The sequence below is a fragment of the Cololabis saira genome, chromosome 21 (assembly GCF_033807715.1).
Source record: "Cololabis saira isolate AMF1-May2022 chromosome 21, fColSai1.1, whole genome shotgun sequence".
Taxonomy (NCBI): Eukaryota; Metazoa; Chordata; class Actinopteri; order Beloniformes; family Belonidae; genus Cololabis; species Cololabis saira.
This window is the reverse complement of record NC_084607.1, coordinates 16,993,591-17,017,314: the sequence shown is the minus strand read 5'-3', so window position 1 is coordinate 17,017,314 and position 23,724 is coordinate 16,993,591. Positions and strand designations below refer to the sequence as shown.

The 23,724-nt window shown below is 40.4% G+C and overlaps 2 protein-coding genes across 2 annotated transcripts; one reads left to right on the top strand and one right to left on the bottom strand.

The window, feature by feature from the left end:
- On the bottom strand, positions 1–22,975 carry tbcd (tubulin folding cofactor D). Its single transcript, XM_061711187.1, has 39 exons — positions 22,522–22,975; positions 22,376–22,426; positions 22,174–22,271; positions 21,427–21,528; positions 21,095–21,241; positions 20,170–20,225; positions 18,525–18,657; positions 17,777–17,822; positions 17,466–17,598; positions 16,699–16,841; positions 16,529–16,589; positions 16,229–16,303; positions 15,968–16,062; positions 11,538–11,694; positions 9,222–9,279; positions 9,089–9,118; positions 8,696–8,781; positions 8,224–8,304; positions 8,027–8,100; positions 7,780–7,897; positions 7,556–7,616; positions 7,448–7,470; positions 7,327–7,358; positions 7,174–7,236; positions 7,018–7,091; positions 6,819–6,900; positions 6,585–6,703; positions 6,392–6,483; positions 5,909–6,049; positions 5,167–5,250; positions 3,978–4,136; positions 3,641–3,779; positions 1,770–1,891; positions 1,587–1,664; positions 1,393–1,479; positions 1,212–1,299; positions 458–567; positions 265–349; positions 1–171 (listed from the first exon to the last, which is right to left on the bottom strand). Exons 1-39 carry the CDS (start codon positions 22,703–22,705, stop codon positions 148–150), a joined length of 3,591 nt encoding a protein of 1,196 aa, XP_061567171.1. The 5' UTR covers positions 22,706–22,975; the 3' UTR covers positions 1–147.
- znf750 (zinc finger protein 750) lies at positions 12,113–15,903 on the top strand. The gene is made up of 3 exons (XM_061711186.1): positions 12,113–12,254; positions 13,651–14,904; positions 15,010–15,903. The coding sequence occupies exons 2-3, from the start codon at positions 13,658–13,660 to the stop codon at positions 15,587–15,589; spliced, it is 1,827 nt and encodes a 608-aa protein (XP_061567170.1). The 5' UTR covers positions 12,113–12,254; positions 13,651–13,657; the 3' UTR covers positions 15,590–15,903.
- Positions 22,976–23,724: the final 749 nt, after the last annotated feature.

Below are 23,724 nucleotides of genomic sequence, written 5' to 3'. Positions count from 1 at the left end.
TGAATTTTTAATTTATTATCTTTTGAATTGGCTGATGTGGTTTTCTGGCACACGGGCGGCTTCAGAGGAATAGGTCTCAGAGTCCGTTAATAATTACTGCCGGATGTTATCCGTCAGTTCCTGCTGCTTTTACGCAGCTGCCAGTGTTCAGGAATCCTGGACGGGCCTCTGCTGATGAAAGGCGTGGACATAAAACACAAACGTCTCTTTTTTCATTTCTGCCCACCGAATCGTTTCCATCCATAGACTCTAATAATGTTTTACCTTGGCAACCAGCTGTGGCCTGGGCACTCCTATCCAATCACAAAGCTGATTCCTATGCGTTTTGATAGTAGCGAGGTCATCCTCCCTGGAACGAACATCGAGCAAGACAAACATTCAAAATATTGCATGAATTTACCTATCAAAAAGAAGAAAAAAACTCAACTAAATCCATTGTGATAGCGGAGATACAAACCAATTAGTATCACTTAGCAAGGTCATGACATCATCATACACCTCTGGATCAACGACATCATCGTAAATCGCAAGCATCTCATACATCTGGCTGGCCGTGCTCTTTCTTATCTGCAGTTTGAAGAGAGGAAAAGCTTATTTCTCTGTCAAAATGAAAAACGACACTGAAACTGTTTTCTGTTGAGTTGGAGTTTCTGTGAAGGATGGTACAAAAGCAGACTGCTCCCGTCTGCATAGCAACAAATCACCCTGTCGTAGTGTTTGTTGATAATAAAGACAAAAAGTCATGGAACTTTAACACTTCAATTCATCAAGAAGGGGGACATGAATTTCCAAATAAAATGTTATATTAAATCTTTCAAAACCCCCCAAAGAGGAAAAATCATGATGTATAAAGGTCTAAATAAAATCTTCATATCCTCGTCTCTTTTTTTTGGGCTCTAGTCCACCTTTATTCAAAGTACACAGACAGGAAGGGGGTGGAGAGAGAGAATGGGGATGACATGCAGTAAAGGTGCGCAGGCCGGGATTCAAACCTGCAACCACTGTAGCCTCAGTAAATGAGCCGCTTGCTTAACCCACTACACCACCAAGCGGCCCCTTCATATCCTCATCTAATAGTTATTAAGATCATTCAGACTGACAGACACCTTCATATTTCTGAGTTAAAAACAAAGTTCACTGTCATTTAAAGATGTTAATGGTTCACAAACATGTGTTAATAATCAGTGCACACTTCTGTTCCTCCAACTTACCACAGGGTACCGATGGCAGAGTAACAGCAGCAGCAGGGACAAAACCTTCTGCCTCACCTGACCCCGGAACTGGATGAGCCCGCAGAAACTTGAAACACAAACCCAGCAGTCAACACAGATGCTCACTTCTACTTGAGAGCTGCACATGATCCACGTATTTATACATGAGGAGGACACTCACACAGCTATGCAGGCATGCAGCTTGGGAACATCTTTGGACTTCCTGAACTCATTGCAAAGATCCAAAAGATCCAGACAGAACTGATGACTTTGGAAACACAGAGGGGGAAAAAAAGAACTTAATTTCTAGGAAATGTGTACTTCTTTTTTTTTTTTTTTTTTTTTTTTTTTTAAAAGAGATATGTAGAGACTTACTCTTCTTGTGTGGTGAAAATTTCAAAGCAGCCGTTATCGAGCATCTGATTGAGCATCTTGAGGAAAGGAATAGACACCCTAAAAAAATGAAAAGACAAGAAAAAAGGCTTGTAAACGTATACATGTATGTTGAGAATTCAAACACTAATTGGATATAATGGACCTGAAATAACAGTTATATACCTGACATTTTGAACATTGTCTCTGAGGACGCTCAGCAAAGTATCGGCAAACTTTGTCAGAGCAGCGCTGTCATTTTGGATCCCTCTCATGAAATCAAACAGTGAGTGGGAGGAAAAGTGCACCTGAATGGAAGCACACGGGACAAAGAGTCAACGTGGAGCCACAGCCTGAATTTTGGAGAAGCAGGAATTAAAGGAACACACTCGGTGTGGGGTTGGTGCTGAGCTGACGGGGAGCCCTTTCCCCCCCCAAAAGAAGAGGTGAAATTAAACCTTAGAAAAACAGCAAAAGTAACATCGTGCTGTCTTGACATTTGCAACAAAGTAACGCAACGCTCTGAACATGACATTGCACAATAACATCCTTCGTGTGCCAGAGGTTGAATATCATTTCACAAATGCTGTCCAGTGAAAATGACACACTTGAGAACTGAAACAATGAAAATACGTTTTTTAAAGAAGGCAAATTACATTATTTTCTCCTTCGTGGGAATCTAACAGTTTGGGTTCTGCACGGTTATTCGATCCATCTCTGTTGAGACAACTCCTGTAAAGTTAGTAGATGCCCTATTTCTCTCCAGCCTGTGTGAATGTGCGCCTGTGGTGTGAGAATCTTAACCTTGGCCAACGAATCGCTGCAGTCTTGGCTCGCCTGCCTTAATGCAACCCTGTACAAACATATCAGTACACCTCGTCTCTGAGGATGTATCTGTAGCGGGGAAAGGCTAGAAGAGCAGAAGATAAATATAAGAGGAGAGCTCGATCATCCCTGAGGGAACATGTTTAAAGCCACCATTGGCAGATTAGTTTAACTTTATTGGCCTCGGTGCTGCTATTACAGGCTTTAAGCATATTTTCTTTATGGCATCCAGAGACGTTAAAAGTTAAAAATAAGCTCAAATCCTTTGTGGGGCAGGAGTTCTTCTGAATAAGTGTTTCTAACATGTTAGGTCATACTGGGGGAGGAAGGAGGAAGGAGAACTTGATCAAACCCAGTCATGAGCTCGGGCTGAGCCTCTGGAGGTGTGTTGTGTAAGGAGCCTGTAGCTCTCCACTGCACACTGAACTTGTGACAAACTCTTGCCAGTACCATGAGGAACCCATGGAGTGAGGATCAATGCTTCAAGCTCAGTTGGCCACCAAAGGATGAAAAGCTTTAAAATGCCAGAGAAGAGCAATAGGGCCTGATCTGTGCAATTATGATTCGACTGAGAGGCAGGTGGTGTGCAGAGACTTGGACCCCAGGCTGAAGACTAAATGTTGCACACTGCTCCCCCTGCTGGTCTGCACTGTTTAACAATGACGCACGACAAGCTGAGATTGGCAAGTCATTAATGGCTTCAGGGAAAGCATTCGCTTAGTGTGTCATGCTGATGCGGACCACAACATTGATGTAATGAAACCAAGCAACACAAACATCCCAGCTCTCTACCGAAAACAAAGACGGACTATCAAATGTCCCATTTGCACATACCTTTCTACAGTTCTGTATTAATAAAAGCAATAAAACATAAAATATCATCAAGATGCCTGATTAAAAAAAAACCAATACAAACATTTCATCAATTATATAATATATACATCAAAACTAAGAATACGATGGCCTTAGTGAGGAAAGGGCAACCATGAGCTGCACTGTTCTATGACATAAAAGTAATAGAAAACTCTATTTGAATTGAAAAAGTACACATTTAGTATTTTAATGTTAATATTTAAGAATATGTTTAGGCTTAGTGCATGCAAAAGCCACAGTGAACATTTTATAGCATAGCATCCGATGAGACAGTGTTTGTAGCTCTAATTTCCTTGAATTCATCGCACATCTGTACATAATACAATTGTGATTTGACAATATTCTGCTTCTCCACCTACTGTGGACTCTGTGATTCCTCCCACAGACACCGAGAGCCCCAGGAGGGTGTGGTACTGATACTCAGGCAATCCAAGCAGTTGTGCAATGTATTTGAAAGCTTGGGATGGAGCGTTCCAGTTTAGTGTAGTTATGGTCTCACTGAAAGACACAGCAAACGGAGTATAAAAGCAACACATATATGTACATGTACTGTACATATATACATATAAATGTTCAACATCTAATTTTATACGTCTTTGCCAAAATTATCATGTTGTACATCTTTAAATCCTGGTTTAAAAAAAAAGAAAGGAAAAATCCAGTTAAGTCATTACAGCTTTTAAGGACGGAACTCACACAGGTAGGATTGCCAACAGCTCCTTCCGGTGGGGAATGTGAGGTACTGCAGGCTCGGTGCTGTGCAGCAGTTTCAGGAAGATGTTACCAGCATGTGCCCGGTACCGGTCGATCTTCTCTGCAGCCTGCTGAGCTAGACAGCACATCACAGGCTTCACCCTGCATACAGAGCATTTGGGGGGGGGGGGGTTCAGCAAAACCAGAAATCTATGCAGATAATTTTAACTAAGTTGTAGGAATTTACTACATACAATCAGAGGTGTCAAGTAACGGAGTACAAATACTTTGTTACCTTACTTAAGTAGAAATTTTGGTTATCTATACTTCACTGGAGTAATTATTTTTCAGACGACTTTTTCCTTTTACTCCTTACATTTTCACGCAATTATCTGTACTTTTTACTCCTTACATTTTAAAAACAGCCTCTACTCTATTTCATTTCGCCCTTTAAAAAAAAACTATCCAGTTAAATTGCTCCATCCGGATAGAGTGAATTTGGTTGTGGTTGTTTCAGATGTTCTTGTCCAGTTTTGTTCTTACATCCGTTCCCTCAGATTCCTGCAACTAAACTTGGATGTACATTCCAATAAAGGTTAGGATAAATGATAACATGCCTCTGAAGTTTGACTTTTTGCACCATTACAATACTTATAGGCAACTAGTCATCATATCTTCTGCTCTCTGAAACACATGTTAATGCTCAATAGTACATATATATGGTTCTTTAATATATTTACATTATACTAAGACGCATTCATTTTCAATGGCTTTTGTCCTTAATGGCTTTTTTCCCCCTTACATTACTTTTACTTTTACACTTTAAGTAGTTTTGAAACCAGTACTTTTATACTTTTACTTGAGTAAACAACTTGAGTTGATACTTCAACTTTTACAGGAGTATTTTTAAACTCTAGTATCTATACTTCTACCTGAGTAATGAATGTGAATACTTTTGACACATCTGCATACAATCAAACAGCTACTGATTTTAAATTGGGTTTGGGTAAACAAATACAGAGGACAAATACGAGAAAAAAAAAAAAAAAAAAGTTATGTGTAAAACCCCAACAGAAAAAACATCTGCTTTGATACTGAATACTGTCACAACAGCATTCATATTAAAGATACCTGCATATACCCGTTAATAAATGAGCAAAAAATAGCTGCGAACTTTCAGATTCCAACTCACAGGTCTGGAGAAAGTATGTCTGGACCATTGCTGGACACCAACATGGTGAGTTCCATCACACTCGTCATCGCAGCCTCTCGTACCCTGACGAAGAGACAGAAAGAGAGGAGACTTAAGTCTTAAAGTGAAATGTGTTTTAATCAACCTCATTGATTTAGAGCCTGTTCCAGTGTTAGTAGCAGCTTCATAGTTAAATGAGCAGGTTGCAGAGAACAACTTGTTCATGGAAAATGGGGAAAAGAACTTTCATACAAAAGTCACACCCTAAAACAGATGCTCACACAGTGGTGGAAATCTCTACTTTCTGGCCTATAGGCAGTCATTTCAGGCAAATGGAGATCTATGTTGCAATGTGCATGGATAATGTAATAAAAAAAAGACAGCATTGTGATCCTGAGTAGAGTGGGCTGTTGGTAGAGGTACAAGAAAAACAAAAGAAGCTGGAAAACAGAAAAGAAAAAGATTACTAGAGATAGTGTGAAAACGGCAGCCTCTCCTCTAGTGAGACAAGTGACAAGCCTGGTGACATTCCTGGTGAGTCCGTAAGCATGGCCTGAAGCTACTAGTGAGGAGAGGATTTTTACTCCACGCCTGTGTGGAGGGTCAGAAAAATGAAAAAGAGACACCAGAGGCCCCGGGCAGGGAGCATTCCTGCAGCCTGGGGCACATCAAAAAGGGGTGTGTGGATGGTTTTTCTCGTTTTATGCATTTACAAATGCGTGTTAATGAGTACAGTACTCACTGGGCTCCCACATCCCCACGGTTGTTGGTTGTGTAGTCGTTGAGACAGCTGAGCAGAACACTGAACACCTCAGCTATGTTCTCCGAGCACAGAGCAGAGTCGGGGGCGCCGTCGGTGCAAACACCTGCCTTCACACACACTCTGACCAGAGAAAATCAACAAGCTCATTAAGTCAAGACAAAATCACAATACCTAGAAACTGAAGAATCGTGACTTATTCAACCCACAAGGTAAAAGTAGAGTTTTGAGGAAAGATGCAAAATGAGATTAACAGACATGCCATTCAGGTCCTGCAGGTACAGTCAGTCAAATGTTTATCTTAGCATTACTGTCTACTCTGCTGCACGTTTTAACTTGCAAATAACAAGGAACAAAAGAGAGACAAATAGATGACTTCTAAACCAAAAGGGTGGGGGGTGAAGATGGAACACGGGAAAAAAAAAAAAAAAAGAAAAATCGCTAAAAATAAGCATGAAGACTCACTGAGCGATTGATCTGACTGCGTCTCTCCTCGCATCAGTGAAAGTCCCCTCTTTCTGGCTGACAATGCACATCTGCTGAAGGCCTTCCAAGATCTAATACAGACAGAGCAACAGCAGAAATATCACTTAATGCTCATATACTGAAGCGGTGAGCCATAAGATAGCTTTAAGATGTGCATATATGTCCAACACACCTGCTTCAATTTGCCACGGATCATAAATTCCGGTAGACAGCCGAGGGCAAGGGCAGATCCGCTCTGAGTGAGCATCTGTGGACTCTTCAGCCCTTCGATGTACTGAGATACCAGGACATCTGAGGATGATCACACAAACGTGGACAGATACAATTGAGAAAAACCTTCATGCAGCCAACCCTTCAAATTTCTATTTGGAGCCTCCAAAACAAGTTTTAAAGCGAGGAAACTTACCTTGCATGTGAGAATCGGCCTGGCCTGTCTCGTCTTGGTAGTACTCCTCACATAAAGCCGTTAAAGCTGACACAACTGCAACCTGCGGACCCATTTCACGTCTTGAGAATAGTCCCTTTGTTCGGCTACTGCCAAACACATGCGCTTCTTTCTGAATGTTTAACACTGACCGAGGCTACATAAAAAAATTAAAGCTTACAATTATGTCCTTTGCTCCAGTCGCAAAAAGATGAAGAGTCTGTATGGTGTCGTCAATAATCCACTGCCAGCCACCTGAAACACAATGAAGCCTTTCACCTCTGATGCGGGATGAAAATGAAATCATATCAGGATGCGGTTAAAAGAATGAGCTCACTGATAACGGGGTCGCTCTTGAGAGGCATTTTGGACAGCGACAGCTTTTGTATTACACTGCAAACTGTGTGGGAAAAGATACAAGTTCATCAATTTTAAAAAAGAAACAGGAATTTACAGAAAAATCAATTCGTATAAAAGCCTTAAAACGTACTTGCAGGTCTCATTAGTGCTCCGCCAAAACCCCTGTAAAAAAGAAAAAGTCAGTTTTTCAGAATGAGCATCTTGTCATGTTACTACACTGACACGGCATTAAGAGTGTTGCTTCCACTGACCTGTACTGTTTCCTTTCCTGTAGCTGAAAGTGCATCAGAAAATAAAAGTCAGCAAGACAATGGTTTATCTAGGCGTTAGGTTTTATCCAACAACTTTCAGTCACTTACTGTGTAGTGAATGTTCTTTAATGCGTCCACACATTCTGGAGAAATCATGTCCAACAATGTCCTGTGGGACAAATCATCCTCCTTCAAGTCACAATCTCACTCAAGAGAGTTGTTATATCCGTTTTATTATCAGAAGATTATTTTGTGGCCACATTGACAGTTTTTAAACATTCTGCTTATAGGTAGCTTATAAAATATAAATATTATTAACAATAAAAAAAAACCTGTTATCCTGGAGACCCAGTTTGTACAGTGCATGAGTGACCTCTCCACAGCCCAGGATGGCTCCATGGCGACTGTGGAGGTCGGTGCTGACAGCCATGCTCAACAGCTGCGGCAAAACTTAATAAGGAAAAAGGAAGAAAAAACTAAGACAAAAAGTGTGGTATGTTCTCTCATAACTCTTCTCAGAGGGCCTTTTTTCATGTGCTGTGACTCCGACAGGGTAACAGGTAAGGTGACATTGTTTACCTGTTGCTGCCATGTAATCAGGCGCCTGAGGCGTCAGGTTGTGGAGCGCTTTAGTGGCGAGCTCTCGGATCACGCTGCAAAACACAAAAAGTAGTGTTTCCTCGAGATATAGAAAAAAACTCGGGAGCATTACTACAAATCGGTTTCTTCGGTGGACCCACTGGTTCAGTACCAAGCGATAACAAAGAAACACTCACCCATCCCAGTGATTGATCTTCTTGGTGATCAAATGATTGATCATGCATTCGGTGTACTCTGGAAAACCAGCTACGTGGACACTTTAAAGACAACAACAAAAACATTTGTGAACAACACAAAACCAATGTGTTGATACCTTCCTGAAACTTTAACCAAAATTAACAAAAACTATTCAGGATACTCTTTTCCAGTATGCACAGCAATGCATTCAATCACACCTTAAGGCTAAAGTCTTAAAGTCTTCTTCAACCATCACTGGAAACAGTTCTGCTCCATTTATATTGATGGAAAATAACTTTCTTTTTTTCTTGTTAGATTTAACTGACAAATTTCAGATGTGGTGACAAAAATGACTGAAAATTCATATCGTTGTAAAGTTTTCAGCATTTTCTGAGGTACATCTTCACTTGAGCATTTGTGGTAAATAGAAAAACCTTTGAGAATGATTTAAATAAACATGCAGTTTCCTACCTGATGCTTAGATAGCAGTTGCTGAGATTTCCTACAGCATAGTAATCTGCAGCTGTTAAGATGTCAATACCATGAGGGAATGTGCCCTGTTGAGATATGAGCACAGATACCCTTAAGAGCACTTAAGAGCGGTGTATACTGATGAACGCTGAGCACATTTTAAGATGGAAATGAGGTGATTTGGTTCCAAATTCGGGTTACGGTTCAAGATCTGTTGGCAAATCAAGGATCTCTTCATGCCTTGTGGTAACACTGAAGTGTATTTCCTTTAAGGTTTCAACCAAAGAGGCAAGTCTGAGCATGAAGTTATTAAAAATGGGCAACAAATAAGTATCAAATCAGTATAACTTCGCTTGCCACAGTGTTCAGGTGGTAAGAACGTCAGTCACAAACCTGCCTGCCGACATTCTCTTGGAAGGCAGCCTGGGACAAAAAAGGACAAAAAAAAAACAAGCTTCTGTTACGTTACTGTAGATGTTTAGTCAAGCAACCAGAGGATGGCGAATAGACTGATGGGAGAACTTACAGAAGCAGCTCTGCGGCAGCTGACATTTCGATCGAACACAGCTGTGATCAGCAAAGCACTGCACAGAGACAGAAATACGACTTATCAGATAAAGAACGGGTCTAAAGACTTGTTCCCTGCATACAAAGGAAGAGGGCTTGCCTCTAAGCACATACAGGTTCACACAGCAATAAAAAAAAGAAGGTGTATGTGCTCAGTGTTTGACCCAAACATCCCTCCACACTGCACTGCCTCAGCCCGTTCATGAGGCGTGGGTGTGAGAATGTCAGTTGTTTAAGGGGGAGCAGCCTTTGTGGTCACAGCCTGAAACAAAACTGCCGTTGGCCGGGTTTGCTCTCCTCCCATGAACCCCTGCTTCCTAACAGGGAGATCCAGGCATGGAGATTTCCCAACTGCCCCAGTTTGGTTGAAATAACTGCCCTTGCCCTGAGGGCTTGGAAACTGAACAGTATTGATTGCACTCGGGGTAATGCTGCAATGGATATCCTGATTGCATCCTGCTACGGCTGAAAAGGAGATTTATTTATTTATTTATTTATTTTAACTGACTTAGCAGAAATGCAAGTGTTTGTGTGTGGCCCCGAATGGCAAAGACAATTTTCTGTAAATGTATTCAAGCTGTGATGAATAGAGCAGGAACCAGCTTGTCCCAGCTCTGTTGCCAAACGGCGACCGAAACCTACAGCAGTGAGCGAAACCTGGCAATCCTGTGAGTTCGGGAAAGGAAGGGTGTTGTTAATTCGCAGGGGGGGGTTACGACTGACACTGCAGAGCTGGTCTGCACAGTCAGAGGCCACAGGTTTGTACTTGCAAGCCATGAAAAAAGAGAGGCGACGCAAACCGTTACTGTCGACAAAGAGGCTGTGTACGCCAGGGCATGATGTTGCACTTCTCCAACCCGGCTGCAGATATAACGTGTGAATAAATGTTATAACTCAGTTATGGATTCATTTTGATTCTTATACACTATCGACCGAAAGGAACAACTTTTGTCCTGTGCCGACAGATTTGTCGCATTATAAAAACAGACCAAAGTGAAACTGTTAATTGGCCAACAGCCCAAACTAAAGTCTTGATCTGGTTGATCCTAACCAAAACCCCCTTTTTATCACTTTAATAGTAATTTTACTATTTTACTAATTTTACTAGTTTGGACATTGGTAAAATTAATGCAAAACTACACAAGTCTGAACTGAAAGCCGAAGATTTATTATACAATTACACCTGCATATATACTCATACCAGCTGACAAGAAATTAGTTTTCACTCATACAGTTTAATTGATATGTTCTTTCACCGACAATATATTGTACATTTCTGTTTATTTCTGTTTATACATTTTATTTTATTCTATCTCTTATTTTATCTCTATATATTTGTTTGTTTTTATATTTTTACTTTTATTGTATTGCACCAATCACCACAACAAATTCCTTGTGCGTGTTAACAAACTTGGCAATAAACCCCTTTCTGATTCTGATATATCAAAACTAGTCTTACAATTTATCTAATAAATGATTCCTTCATCTATTAATTCTCCATTTACTGGAATCTCTTATAACTACAAATAGACAATATGGAAATGCTCCATTTAGAGAAGAAATATGACGGTACGGTTTGCGTACGGGCATGTAAAGAAAAACAGGTTTGAGGCAGTAACTTACAGCTTAAAGGCAAACTGTGCAGTTTCTATGCAAATAGCAAAAACAGCACAACTCACCATGACATGCAATCATCAAACATGTTCATGTGTTCAATGTTTTTACTTCTCATTCATACAGCTGAGAAAAACAAAGTAGTCCACTCCCCATTCCAAGGTTTTGTATGTCAGCGCGGTTCGTTTGTATGCGAGCGCATCTAAGGAAGATTTACAGCTTGAATTATTGAACTTTGATATATAATACCGAGACGTTACACCTTCGTAGTTTAAAAGTGCATTTGATCTTATATCGTTGTACCAAATGTTATGTGCACACTACTGTAGATTCATTTTAAAATGTGAAACTTTTGTAAGGTATCCAGACTAGTCCACCGAATTCAATCCGCTTTTTTGAGCCGCTGCAAATGCCAGGATTCTGGACTGAGTGGACGGACAAAACAAAACCCTTTACAGAAGATGAGATAGCTGCCATAATGTGTCCTCATTTGCTCATCCGGCTCAATACATACCCTTCCCATAACACGTGACCATCATTTCATTGTAAAAGTGCTGCTCTCTTTCTTTGCAAAATAATGTATAGACAGAAAAAAAGCCAACTTAAGGGACCCTGCAGGACCCAGTCAGTTGTGCATAAGCAAAAACATTAAGAAGGTTACCTCGCAATCTCTGTGACATAAGGATTGAGCTCCCTGGGTTCGTACGCCCTGGCGAAAGCCCAGCACACGTAGCAGGCAGCGTCTCGAACATTGGCGCCAACACTACAAGCCCCCCTCTTCTCCTCGTAGGTCAGGGACTTGATAATAATTGGAACAACTGCAAAATACATAACGCAATGAAAAGAGAGAAGAGAGAGAGGAGCATGTTAAAATCATTGTCAACCCTCCCTTTAGTGACACATGTAGGAAATAAGCAGAGTAATCAAAATCACATGCATCTAGTCAGCGTGCAACTGAACTGCACTTTAAAATGACATAAAGGAACAATTAGATGAGGGCCGCCGTTTCAACAAAGGACAGAAATGAAGCCAGAATAAAAGAAGATTTAGATCAGAGAGATGTACGTCCCCCTCCCACCCCCCCTCATTTAAATCATCGCTTCAGGCTTGGCTAATATCAGGTACATCATTGTTGCCCGAGGGCCCTGCTGTTTTGGGCTGAGGCTCCACCCACTCAGTCACACCTAAGAGAGGAAAAAGTCTCCACACAACCAATATCTCACACATTCATCATCATACACTTTCACCGACGCACTCTCAAGTCTCTCAGCACGTATTGTACCGGGGCATCCTGACCAGGTACTGGCGGTGACTGTCACCTGGGGACCAACCTGGGGACTAAAGTGGGAGAATACACTGCTGCATCGAGTAGTAGGAGGTAAGTTTTCTTAAATTTTCGTCCTTCTTTTATTCGCAAGAGAGCAGAATTACCTTAGACTTACCTAAAGTAATCGGTTTGTCATAGTTATAATAATCTTCAATGAATTTGCGACACTGTTAATTAGTCTGTGGAGTGTACCCGGGGGGAGGTAGAAGTTAAGTGTGCACCTGTTACCTGCAGGTCTTAATTAGACCCTGTTTACACTGGTGCGGCTTATGCTCAGGTGAATGCCTTATTAATAAGCTTTATACCTGTATACATCACAAAACAGTCTTTTAAAATGCTAAATCATACAAATAGTGGGTTCTGGGATTCAACTGTATTCTTATACTATAATAAACTATATTATAGTGATAAAAATATATATATATATATATATATATATATATATATATATATATATATATATATATATATATATATATATATATATTTTGCTTAATTTTATCAGTTTTATCAAGCTAAAGAGGGACTTTTGAGGGGTTTTGAGTTCTTTGGAAGGGAGTGTCTCTGCATGCTACTTCAGCTGAAACTTGAGAGACGACTTCTTGCGACAGCGCACGACAAGCAGGTTCTTCAATGCATGCTCATTAAAACGTAACTCACAGCTGCAGGTGATGTTCATTTCCAACGAAGGACATGAAGTGTCTCATACAGGTGCCTGCGACACAGTTTCACCCAAACCGTAATGATTACATATACACGCTAACGTTGAGGGTGAGCAATAGCTCTCCAAAGCCGGTGAAATCATCAAATGATGAATTCATCCTGCAGGTGTAGTCATGGGAAGCAGGTGGCTGGTGGTTCCCACGCCGAAAGCGCAGAGTTTAGTGAGGCTGTGAGAAAAAGCAAGTCGCTGCATGCCTCCTGGGTCTGTGCAGCTAAGTGTGCAGCTCGTCTGCTTGGTTACTAAATGGCCATCTAACTCCGTAGGATAATCACAACGATATCGAAACAAAACTCACAGGTGGAAAAGGTTAGTTGGAGATTTGTGTAATGAAGGAAGAAAAAAAAAAAGACCAGTATTCATGTTTTTGTCCCTGTTTGACATCTATGCCAGCGTGAGGTGAGAGATGTAGAAATACATTAGCCTGAGGGTGCGCTGTTTTGTTCAGCAGGATATTTCTCTGACCGCGCAGCTAAAAAAAAAACCACTCAGAGTTAAACTTTCCAGCGGCAACAACTCTCTACCTGAACCAGTTGAACAACTCGTGATGAATGCAATAGCTTCTTTGCTTCAGACACAACTCAGATCTAAACCGTGCAACAATTGAGTCACATTCACCAACTTAAGCTTCAGATGCAGTGGAAAGAGTTACCACAAAACATCTTATGCATTACAGTATTACACTACAGCATTCTTCATCTCCAATGTGCTGTGTTTTACTTTCAGAGTCGAGATGGACGCTATATCAGAGCGCAAGCCAAAAAGACCCCACTACATCCCCCGACCGCCAGGCAAGCCTTTCAAGTACCAGTGTTTCCAGTGTCCTTTCACCTGCAATGAAAAATCCCACCTCTTCAACCATATGAAATACAACTTGTGTAAAAACTCCATCTCCCTGGTGTCACAGAAAAATGGGCAAACAGCCCGCCAGATCAAGGCTTTTGAAAAGGGAGCTGCTGAGAAATCTATTGATAGTCTAGATGTCCCCTCAGAAACTCTGAACGAAGGTCCTAGGAAACAAGGAGCTGAAGAGGACACGCCAGAGCTCAGAGATGATACGGAAGAACTAGACGTCGGGTCGGACAGTCCTGTCAATATAAGCGAGTCAAGACAGAGTCCACGCACAGAGACGGAGAACAGGGAAAGCAATGACACCAAAGATCTGCCGCGCACATCTGCCTTTTCCCTTGTCACACCCAACCGTGACGGAGCCGAGGCCTTAAAGTCACCTGTTCAGCCGGCGAAGGAAGCACAAGCTCCTGCAATCAGCCACGCGAGCTTTCCGTGGGGCATGATTCCAACAACGGCTGACTTAAAACCACTCCCCTCTCTCATGGTTCCCGAGTACACTCCTTATACTTTGTCTAACCGGCCCCTGTATCCACCATATTACCACCCAGGACATGTGAATGAGCCCAACTCTTCTTCTTTCCAGCAAGAGTTTCTAGATCCCCAAAGACCTGTGGTACAGCAACCCATCCCACCACCACATGCATCACCCTTCCACCCTTATCCATACAGATATTGTCACACTCTTCACCCCGGCCCTGCTCTGCATTACACCCTATACAGACCCCAAGAGCTTCCCATGCCAATCGCAGCACCCAGCTATCATCCTTTGGATTTCTATGGCCAAACTCTCGGCCACAAGGATTATGACGTTTACATGTTTTCGCGTCCCAGTCACAACCGTCCGCATAACTCCACTCAAGAAGATATCCACCACGGCCAAAACGCGGAAAAGGCAACAAGCCAAAGCCCTAAAGAGGGGTATTCAGCTTTAGGCTCCCCTGACAAACCCAGTCAGGCAAACGTCATACAGAGAGATGCAGAAGCTTCACAGTACACCGTCGAGGGGGAGTCACAGACCATCCTCCAGCTTGGACACACAGCAACAGCCATGGATCTTATCAAAAAAGAGCAAAGACAGGGGTCTGCAGAAACCTCACTGCAGTTAAGACCTCAGCACATGGATAAGGGGTAGGTTCAACTCCCAAATGTGTTCCTTTTTAATCTATAAAGACTTTTCTGTTGTCTGATTGCAGTGGTTTGTCTCTAACTGTCTCTTTGACCTGCCTCTTTCAGGTCAGCTGAGAGCAGTCGACTTTCCCCGGCGTCTGTGCCAGAGCCATGTCCCAGGACCATGTCAGAACAAGATGACGAGGACGACACAGACGATGTGGCACCCCTCAACCTCTCAACGAAAAACCAGGGTCAAGAAAAACAAACCCAGCACTTACCGAGTGCTGCAGACGCAGTCAAACTGAAGGACAATGAGCTTCCTCTGAACCTCAGCCTTCGACCCTCTCAAGTAAACTCGGCACAGAGCTCCACTTTAAACACCTCAGATCTTTCACAGAAAGTTGACAGAGATCAGGATGAAGAAACATGTGACCAGAGGCAGACTGCAGCTCTGGCTCTCTGTCAGCTTGCAACGGCAAGTTCTGCTGTCTCCTCTTGTAACTTCACTACTGCGAGCAAGCCCTCAGAAGAATATGTGGACTCCACAAGTCCAGTTACCCTAAAGACTACCAAACCCACAACCAGGACCAAAGCAACAGGGTTGAAAAGACAGAAGAGCGGCCAAGTCGAGGGCAAATGCCTTAAACGGAACAAGAGAGCAAAAGCAACCGGGAGGTCTGTGAGGAGACCTCGTTGCTGCTGATAACTAGAATATAGATATATAAGAAAGAAAGACTTGTTGCAAACATTTTTTTTGTTGTTCAAATGTAAAGATTTTATTTCATATGTATGTGGATACTGTAAATGTTTTGCTCTTAAAACTGTTTTATAGATTTAAAAGAGGGATGAAATAGGGTCTTATTACTCACAACAGGCACATTTATTATGTAAAATGGACACATTTGTATTATAGACAAACATTAGTTAAGTATTAATAAAATATTATTGAACTTTATTATGTAAATTGGTAACAGAGGCTGCATTGTAAATCTATATAAAGATATTGAATAAAGAAATAGCAAAACCTGTCTTTCGTAAGTATTTAACAATATCCATTTATATCCCATTTTAAAGCACATACCGTCAGGCAGTCTGGAGGGCAGCAGCAGTCCTCTTCTACCCAGCTCTGCCAGTGCCAGGCAGCCTCCGTGCCAAGAATTGTCTGTTTCATGAAAACTTGAGAAAAAAAAAAAAAAAAAAAAAGCATGTGCATCTCAAGTTAAAACACGTTAGTGAATACGGAACCGTTTTACAATCTTCCAGGCATCACTTTACGTCTTGAGTATGAAATGAGTGACAGTGACTGATGGCTAGAGCTAATGTGCCCAAAGCAGAAACTTACCTGAAGCAGTCCAGTACTGATCCAACCACCTCATCTGCCAGCTCCCGAGGGAGCCTCCCAGTCACCCTCCCAATGCTGAGAGGGAGAAATTGATTATCATATCACAAAAGAGAGGAATTGCTTTTTACATGAAGAATGCCAAAGACAAGCAGTGACAAGTGTTTAGTTGGCAGGTGTTCAGGCATGCTGGATGACATATGAAGACATTGAAAATGACAAAGAGATGACAAAGTGAAGTTCAGAAAAAAAGACGGATCACGGGTGCAGAAAATGCTGGGTGTCGTATCAAAAAATCTTTACCCCTTTGCTGCAGACCAACGCACAATTGTTTCCTTATCTTTCAGTCCAACGAGCAGATGCTCTGTGTGGAAAAAATAAAACAAAACAAACAAAAACACAATGTTAATCTGAATCTATAACATTTTATTGTAATCACAAATATTTTAAACAGAATAGAGGCACTAACTGACCGATGACAGTTTCCACCTCCTCAGGAATGTCATAGTCCTCCTCTTCTGGTTGCTTCTCCATCTCTGCAGTCACAGCCTCAGCATCTCCAGCAGATTGCGACATGGAAAGGTTTGTTGCAAGAGAGCGGCTGCCCCTCTGGTACCTGGAAATATGCACATTATCTTCATAAAACACTTAGATCAGTGCTGTTGTCTAATACTTGGGTTGACTCACTAAGGATGACAGAATGTTTCCCAGATACTTCCTGAGCATTACACACGATTAAAAACAAGACAGACAATTAATCATTTTTCCTCAACTAAACCAAGTGCATTACCTGATTACATAAATGCCCCTATGAGTATTAAGATCATTTAAATCAAGGTTATAAGTATTTTAAACAGAAAGTGTATAAAATGGACAGTTTATGCAGGAATATCTGCCTGGTTGCTGCTATGAGTCTGTACAAGTCGACTACCAATGATGCATAAACTACTATCAACACATGCAAAAGCAGGAGAGTTCATGTCCCTGTTTCCATAGAACTGCATCAATATTAAAGATGTTTATGACAAAGAATGGCAAGTGTTTGAAGCTGAGGCCATAAACTCTATTTGCATGAACACTTTAACTTTACTCCTTAACAAAGAGTTAGACTCCTTACCATCTAACAATGGACATCTGGTTGTTTTAACTTTTAACTGAATGAAATACCAAAGTGTACTTCTGCCACTGTATCTCTGGTTTGAGACAAAAGAATATACCCTCGGCTGGTATTATGTCTGACCTCCAGGAAGCCAAACGCGGCTTCAGGAACGTGAGGGCAAGCCTCTGGGTTAGTTTGACATCGAGCTTCCGCAGCATGGCCTCGCTGCTCTCCGCCAGATGTTTCTCCTCCACACAGTGCAGAACTGGGGGGGCTAGAAGACCCCAGCAGCCAACACACATGGTGACAAAAGAATAGTTACGCCTAAATCCATGCATGTAAGTGTTAGATACAGCTCATAGTTGACTGTCCACGAAGAAATGTGCCATATGCTGCTCTTGATCACAGATCATTTTACTCTACAAGTATATAACAGTGGAGGAGGAACCTACCGTACTGTAAGAGGTCATCTCGTTTTCCATGTTTGAAGAGTTTTGCCTATAAAGACATAAAGAAAATAAAACACTCAATTGTGTATCTTTTTTTTATTGACAAAATAAATTAAAATAACTGTCATTTCTCTCTTTACAGCCAACTGTGCATCACTTTTTCATCTTTGAAGCTGACTTGCCATAAAAAAGAAAAATGAAAATGATTGCTAGTGACAGAACACACGCAGCCAGTTTTGAACCCCTTAAGCAATGCCTAGGCTCGGCTTTTTAATACACAGCTACAAAGCGACGCGTTCAAAACATGTTGCACTGGTTTATGTGCCAGTGGATTAAATGTACTTGCTTAAGGGTAGAATTTAATTATATTTGACTGCACATCAAACTGTTAAAACAGCTGTTCTCCGTCAGACATCTGCAATCAGGTATTGCATGAGACGTGAAGTTACAAAGTATGAACCTCTTGAAACTAAGTACTCTCAGCGCTGCTCTCTTCTCTGGAAAAACTGTTCATCTTAAGGCGCTGGGTTAAACCGGTATAAGTCACCTAGAGCAACAGATCCCACTCAGGCAACAGGTGTATCACACACCTGCTAAAAACCTCACGGGGCATTGTGTGAAACATACCAGTCATGTCAGCTCTTGTAAAGCACCTGCTGCAGGTTTATTAAAACAAAGCGCAGAGATTACACTGTCTTCAAACACCCATACAGGCAGGTGTGCTGACTATACAGCGGGTGTGAACGTTTACCAGGGACTGCAGAGCCCCATTCAGGACCTGAATGTCTCCAAATGAACCGCCGTTCGTCTGGGATATGGTGTTGAGGTTCCAATCCAGAAAGTCTCCGAGGCGTTTCTGCTTCATGTCAGGGCGTGTCATAAACCTGTAAGATCATGTACAATCAGACAGGACCAGTAATCAAAAGGCTTGGTAAAGACAAGAAAACACAGACATGAACACAGAGCATTATTGCCCTCTACTGGCGAAGAAATGGTATTACAGATAAATAACAACTGGATTCATTTGGTCCTTGCTCTGTGCCTAGCGGTGGCTGCAGGGGTCAGGGTTCAGGGGACTCTTGTGGATGGATTTGAATACAGTTGGTAAGCGCATGTGTGGGTATATACGTGTGTGTGTGTGTGTATGTGTATATATATATATATACACATATATATATACACATATCCTTCCTTTGTAAATACTGTATACCAATCACTTTTGTTGTAATTGTCTGAAATAAATTCATTCATTCATTCATTTGTCAGGGCGTAGATTCATTTATCAGTACACCTACAGTTCATTGAAGCCACACTTCATGCCTACTGAAAGAAATTAAACCAAAAGCAAAATGTGTTTTATACCTGTAGTTGTATTAAGTGCACACAAACAAAAAAAAGAAATAATGGAAGCCACGAACTGACACATTTCTCCACATCAAAAAGTGCAGGGAACGCACAGTTAGGGGCTGAGAGAGAAGGATATATTCTCTAACATGGGTTTTTCAAGAGGTTTATGAAGGTGGACAGGGATGCCTATGCTCTAAGAGCTTTATATAACGTGATCCTTCCACGCGCTACATCCGTACAATTATTTGTATTATTAGTTCAGTCAAACTGTTTTTGTTTATTATTGTAATGAAGATGAAGAACAGATCCCATTTTATAGAAAATTAATGCGGAAATCCAGTCAACTCTGTCAATCAAGCCTGGTGCTTTCAGACCTTTTCAAGCACCAGCCTTTCAGAACAGTATCGGACGATGTGCAAAGCCCAGGTATCGCTGGGTATCAGAACAGAAGTGGGAAAGTAGGATTCAGTACATCAATATTACAGTTCCACCAGTGCGTATGTCCCTCAACAGTTTAACTCTCACACTGTTGTTATGTTTTATGACTGTTTCAGGTTTAAAGCTTGTGAAAGGGCAAACTAGTGTTGTGACAAATGTTGGACCATCAGGGTAGCATTAAATACGGTAAATGTTTTTTATATATCTGCATCTCTTTAAAATACAGGCAATCATTCAAAATCTGGGACAGGAGTGTAAAAATCCATCTTTTGTTTGGTAAAATGAACTGATAGTTAAAAGTATTTGATCTTCAAAGGAGGTCAACAGTAACAGAGATGCAGACGGGACACAGGCTGATCTCAACACACAAGGCTCTGACGGAACCAAGCGTTGGTATGGCAACAGCAGGCTCGCATTTACCCTCTCCATTCCCTCTCACTGTCACTCAAGATGGTGGATAAATTGTTTAGTGGGGGGGCTTTTTTCATGTTTTATGAATTAAAGGTGAAATGTGTTTGTTTTATTAAAATTATGCCTTGTGTTAAAGTGTGTGTCATACAGACTTGGTTACACTAAAAAAGTGATTTCCTGTATGGTGTGTACACACTCACTTTGATACCAGTACAGTTGCGGCATCCCTGGGAGAGTCATTAACAGCTAGATATAACTGTCAAGAAAAAGAAAAGAACAAGGGAATAGAGATATGTTAATACACAAACAATCAAACCTACATAACTACAGAACCTAGTCACACTGTACAAATATGTGGCTGTCAAACAGCATCATTGTCAACAAACACTACAAGGATCAAATCAAATCTTCTTAATGGTTGACATTTGGATAAATCTATTCAACAATTTAATTCCCTTTACAGTACTTTTTTTTTAAACCAACATAAAAATATAAACACCCTATGATAAATATGTGGGGTGTTGGAGCTGCATGTTTTTTTTTGTTTTTTTTTTAATCATTGGTATTAGTGCCTTATAAGTCCACACTTACATTTAATTCACAACTTAGGCCACAATGCAAATGATGATTTATTTTCAGAGGTGTCACAGTTAAATGTTGAAAATCAAACACTTGTACATAAACAAATGTCTCTGAAGAGACCTAAATCGTGACTACTGCAACAGTTAATTTTGGTTTTGCCATTACACCAAAGAGAAAGAATTGTTTACCACAAGATAACATTAAAATAGGACAGTCACACCCCTTTATGGTAACAGATTAGTTCAGTTCAATAATATTTTATTAATCCCAAAGGGAAACTATATGACCAAATACTGTTACATAAAAATCAGGATTTATTGCACTTATTTAAATTATTCAGAAATGACCATGATCATAAATGATAACTGTAATCCTTTTGACAGGATTAGACACATCTATTACAGCTGCTAAACTTTCAAACAATTCATCACTTTGTTTCATACATAAACAGACCTGAGACCTGACATTCATAAATATACCAAAAAACGAATTTCTTTGAGTCGGATCAGCATAACAGAATTACATGTGATATATCCCACTTACCTTTGCAATAGCCAGAATTTGGTCCATGATGGGCTCTTTGGCTTTACCACAATCTGACTCCAGATGGCCATCCAGGAGAGAAAGGTTGAATGGAATGAGGCAAGTCATGGACAGCCACAACAACAACATGTAGCGAGTTTCCCAAGTCTGGAATGAATGCATGGTAAAACACATAACACTAAAAACATGTTCATTCAACTCCACAAAAAACAACTCAATGACACCTTTAAATGTTCACGTTTCAATCACCACTTCCATTCTGTTTTTCCATCACTTCATCCATCCTCTGCCATGTCATGAATCTGGCTGACAAAGACAAATGACACACTTACCTCTGAGTCGCTGGGATCCTGTCTGGATAACAGCTCCAGAACTGGCTGGACGTCAGACACCTCATGAGGAAAAAGCTGAACGAAGATTTTATAGCCTCTAACCTAGTCAGAAAAAGGATATGTAAATACAAGGCAAGGCAAGTTTATTTGTATGGCACAATTCAACACAAGGTAATTCAAAGTGCTTTACATCAACATTAAAAGCGGCAAGACACAATTAAACAGTAAATAACAAATAAAATTAAGTAAAATGATGAGAAAAGAGTTTTCCTGGTGTTTGTAAGGACTCTGGTGGCAGTGTTCTGGATTAGCTGGAGCTGCCTGATAGATTTCTTGTTAAGGCCTGTAAAGATGCCATTGCAATAATCCAACCTACTGAAAATGAATGCATGAATGCTTTTTTCCATGTCTTGTTTAGACAGAAACCCCTTAATTCTAGCAATGTTTTTCAGGTGGTAATAGGCGGATTTAGTGATAAACTTTAGATGGCTGTTGACAACCAGTCTGATTAACCCTCTCAAGGCAGGCGTTGCGGATTTGCAACAGCTAAATTTGAATTAACTTATTACTCCGCATCCATACTTCATGAGCCTTTTTTTACTTAGAAGTACCACTACAGGACTTCTCCTCTCCTCCTTGTATCAGTGACTGATACAAGCTTGTAAATGTGTGATATCTGAGTTTTTTTTTTCTGGCATACCAGATATGAAATAAGCAAAGAGATGTAAGTACGTTTTTTTCCCTCACCTTACAGATGATGTAGAGAAATTTGAAGCTCAAGTGAACCAATGAAAGTGGAGATTTTTCACTCCTTGCAATATCCAACAACATGTTCAGCATCCATTCTAGTAGAAACAAAATAAAGGAGTGAGTACATCCCCACGTCCAAGAGAAACAGCATTTGTGCAAGAAAAAAAAACATCAAAAATAATACTTTCTTGTAGTTTACCTAGATGTGGATCCAGCAGATGAGGCTGCTCTTGATATCCGTTCATAATCACTGAGAAGAAAGGGGCAGAATGTCATGGATTGCTTACATTGAAGCCACAGATCCTGAGTGGTGATACATAAAGTGTCATAAAGTCTTGGCCTCACCTAAGAACCGCTCGGTCGTGGACTCGCGTCCTGCCGAGTCAGCGTGGACCTCCGGGAGACGCGAGATCAGAGTCCTGGTTTCGCTGGTCTCACTGAAGCCGCTCAGGGCACAGGCTTTCACAATGACGTCCGTCTCGGCTTCTTCACCGCCATTATCACCCTTCTCCGTCTCCATTGAGGACATTCTGATAGATTTGTTTTCCCAAAACAAAGAGTAGCAGACCTCTTCTTCTAGCTTAGCATATAGACCATGTAACTGAACAGGTGTAAATGTGTATAACTTGACGGAATTTCTGAAAGAATAACCCTGTTTATCAGTTGGTCTAAAGGAGTCTTTACGTAGAAAATCAATACACTTAGATTTACATGGGTTCAACTTCACATATTATTGCATTACCATCTTGACTGCAGGGATGCTGAAGAATAATAACGTCGCTTACTGTTGTGCGACAGACACCCGCCCCACTACGGCAAGCGAAGTGGTTCAGACTCACGGGAAATACCATAGACGCCTCATCCATATATAGAATATAAATGCTTTATATATATATATATATATATATATATATATATATATATATATGTATATGTATGTATATATATATATATATATATATATATATATATATATATATATATATATATATATATATATATATATATATATATATATATATATATATATATATATATATATATATATGTGTGTGCAATAACCAGTAAATACCTCAAATACCTCAAGTATTTTTGAAAATATTTGTAAATTTTTTTGTAAATATTATCCTTTTTTTTGGTGTTTACTATTTTTTTCTCTCTTGTACATACTCTTTTTCTACTTTTTATATTGCTCTTTTTATTATTTAACCACTTATTGGTTATCTCTATTTTAAATTTTTTGTATAAAGTGTGTGTATGTTTTGGCTGCTGCACGACTGAATTTCTCCTCTGGGGGATAAATAAAGTCTTCTTTTCTATTCTATTCTATTCTATTCTATTCTATTCTATTCTATTCTATTCTATTCTATTCTATTCTATTCTATATATGGCCTCATCGACCTTTTTTTTAACATTTGCAAAAATAAATTGCAATGATTACATATCTTCATATATCTTCACATTATGCAATGTCAAGTGAACTATAACATATAAAGAGAGTATAAATCAAATAAAATACAAAACAAAAAGCACAACACATTATAACCA

What these genes read in the sequence shown, in the direction of transcription:
- znf750 (XM_061711186.1), top strand. Translation starts at nt 13,658, where the DNA reads ATGGACGCTATATCAGAGCGCAAGCCAAAAAGACCCCACTACATCCCC. An exon ending in CCTCAGCACATGGATAAGGG is followed by an intron (nt 14,905 to 15,009) that starts GTAGGTTCAACT and finishes TGCCTCTTTCAG; the next exon opens with GTCAGCTGAGAGCAGTCGAC.
- tbcd (XM_061711187.1), bottom strand. Translation starts at nt 22,705, where the DNA reads ATGTCCTCAATGGAGACGGAGAAGGGTGATAATGGCGGTGAAGAAGCC. An exon ending in CTGTTGGCAATCCTACCTGT is followed by an intron (nt 3,780 to 3,977) that starts GTGAGTTCCGTC and finishes TGTGTCTTTCAG; the next exon opens with TGAGACCATAACTACACTAA. An exon ending in GAGGAATCACAGAGTCCACA is followed by an intron (nt 1,892 to 3,640) that starts GTAGGTGGAGAA and finishes GCTTCCATTCAG; the next exon opens with GTGCACTTTTCCTCCCACTC.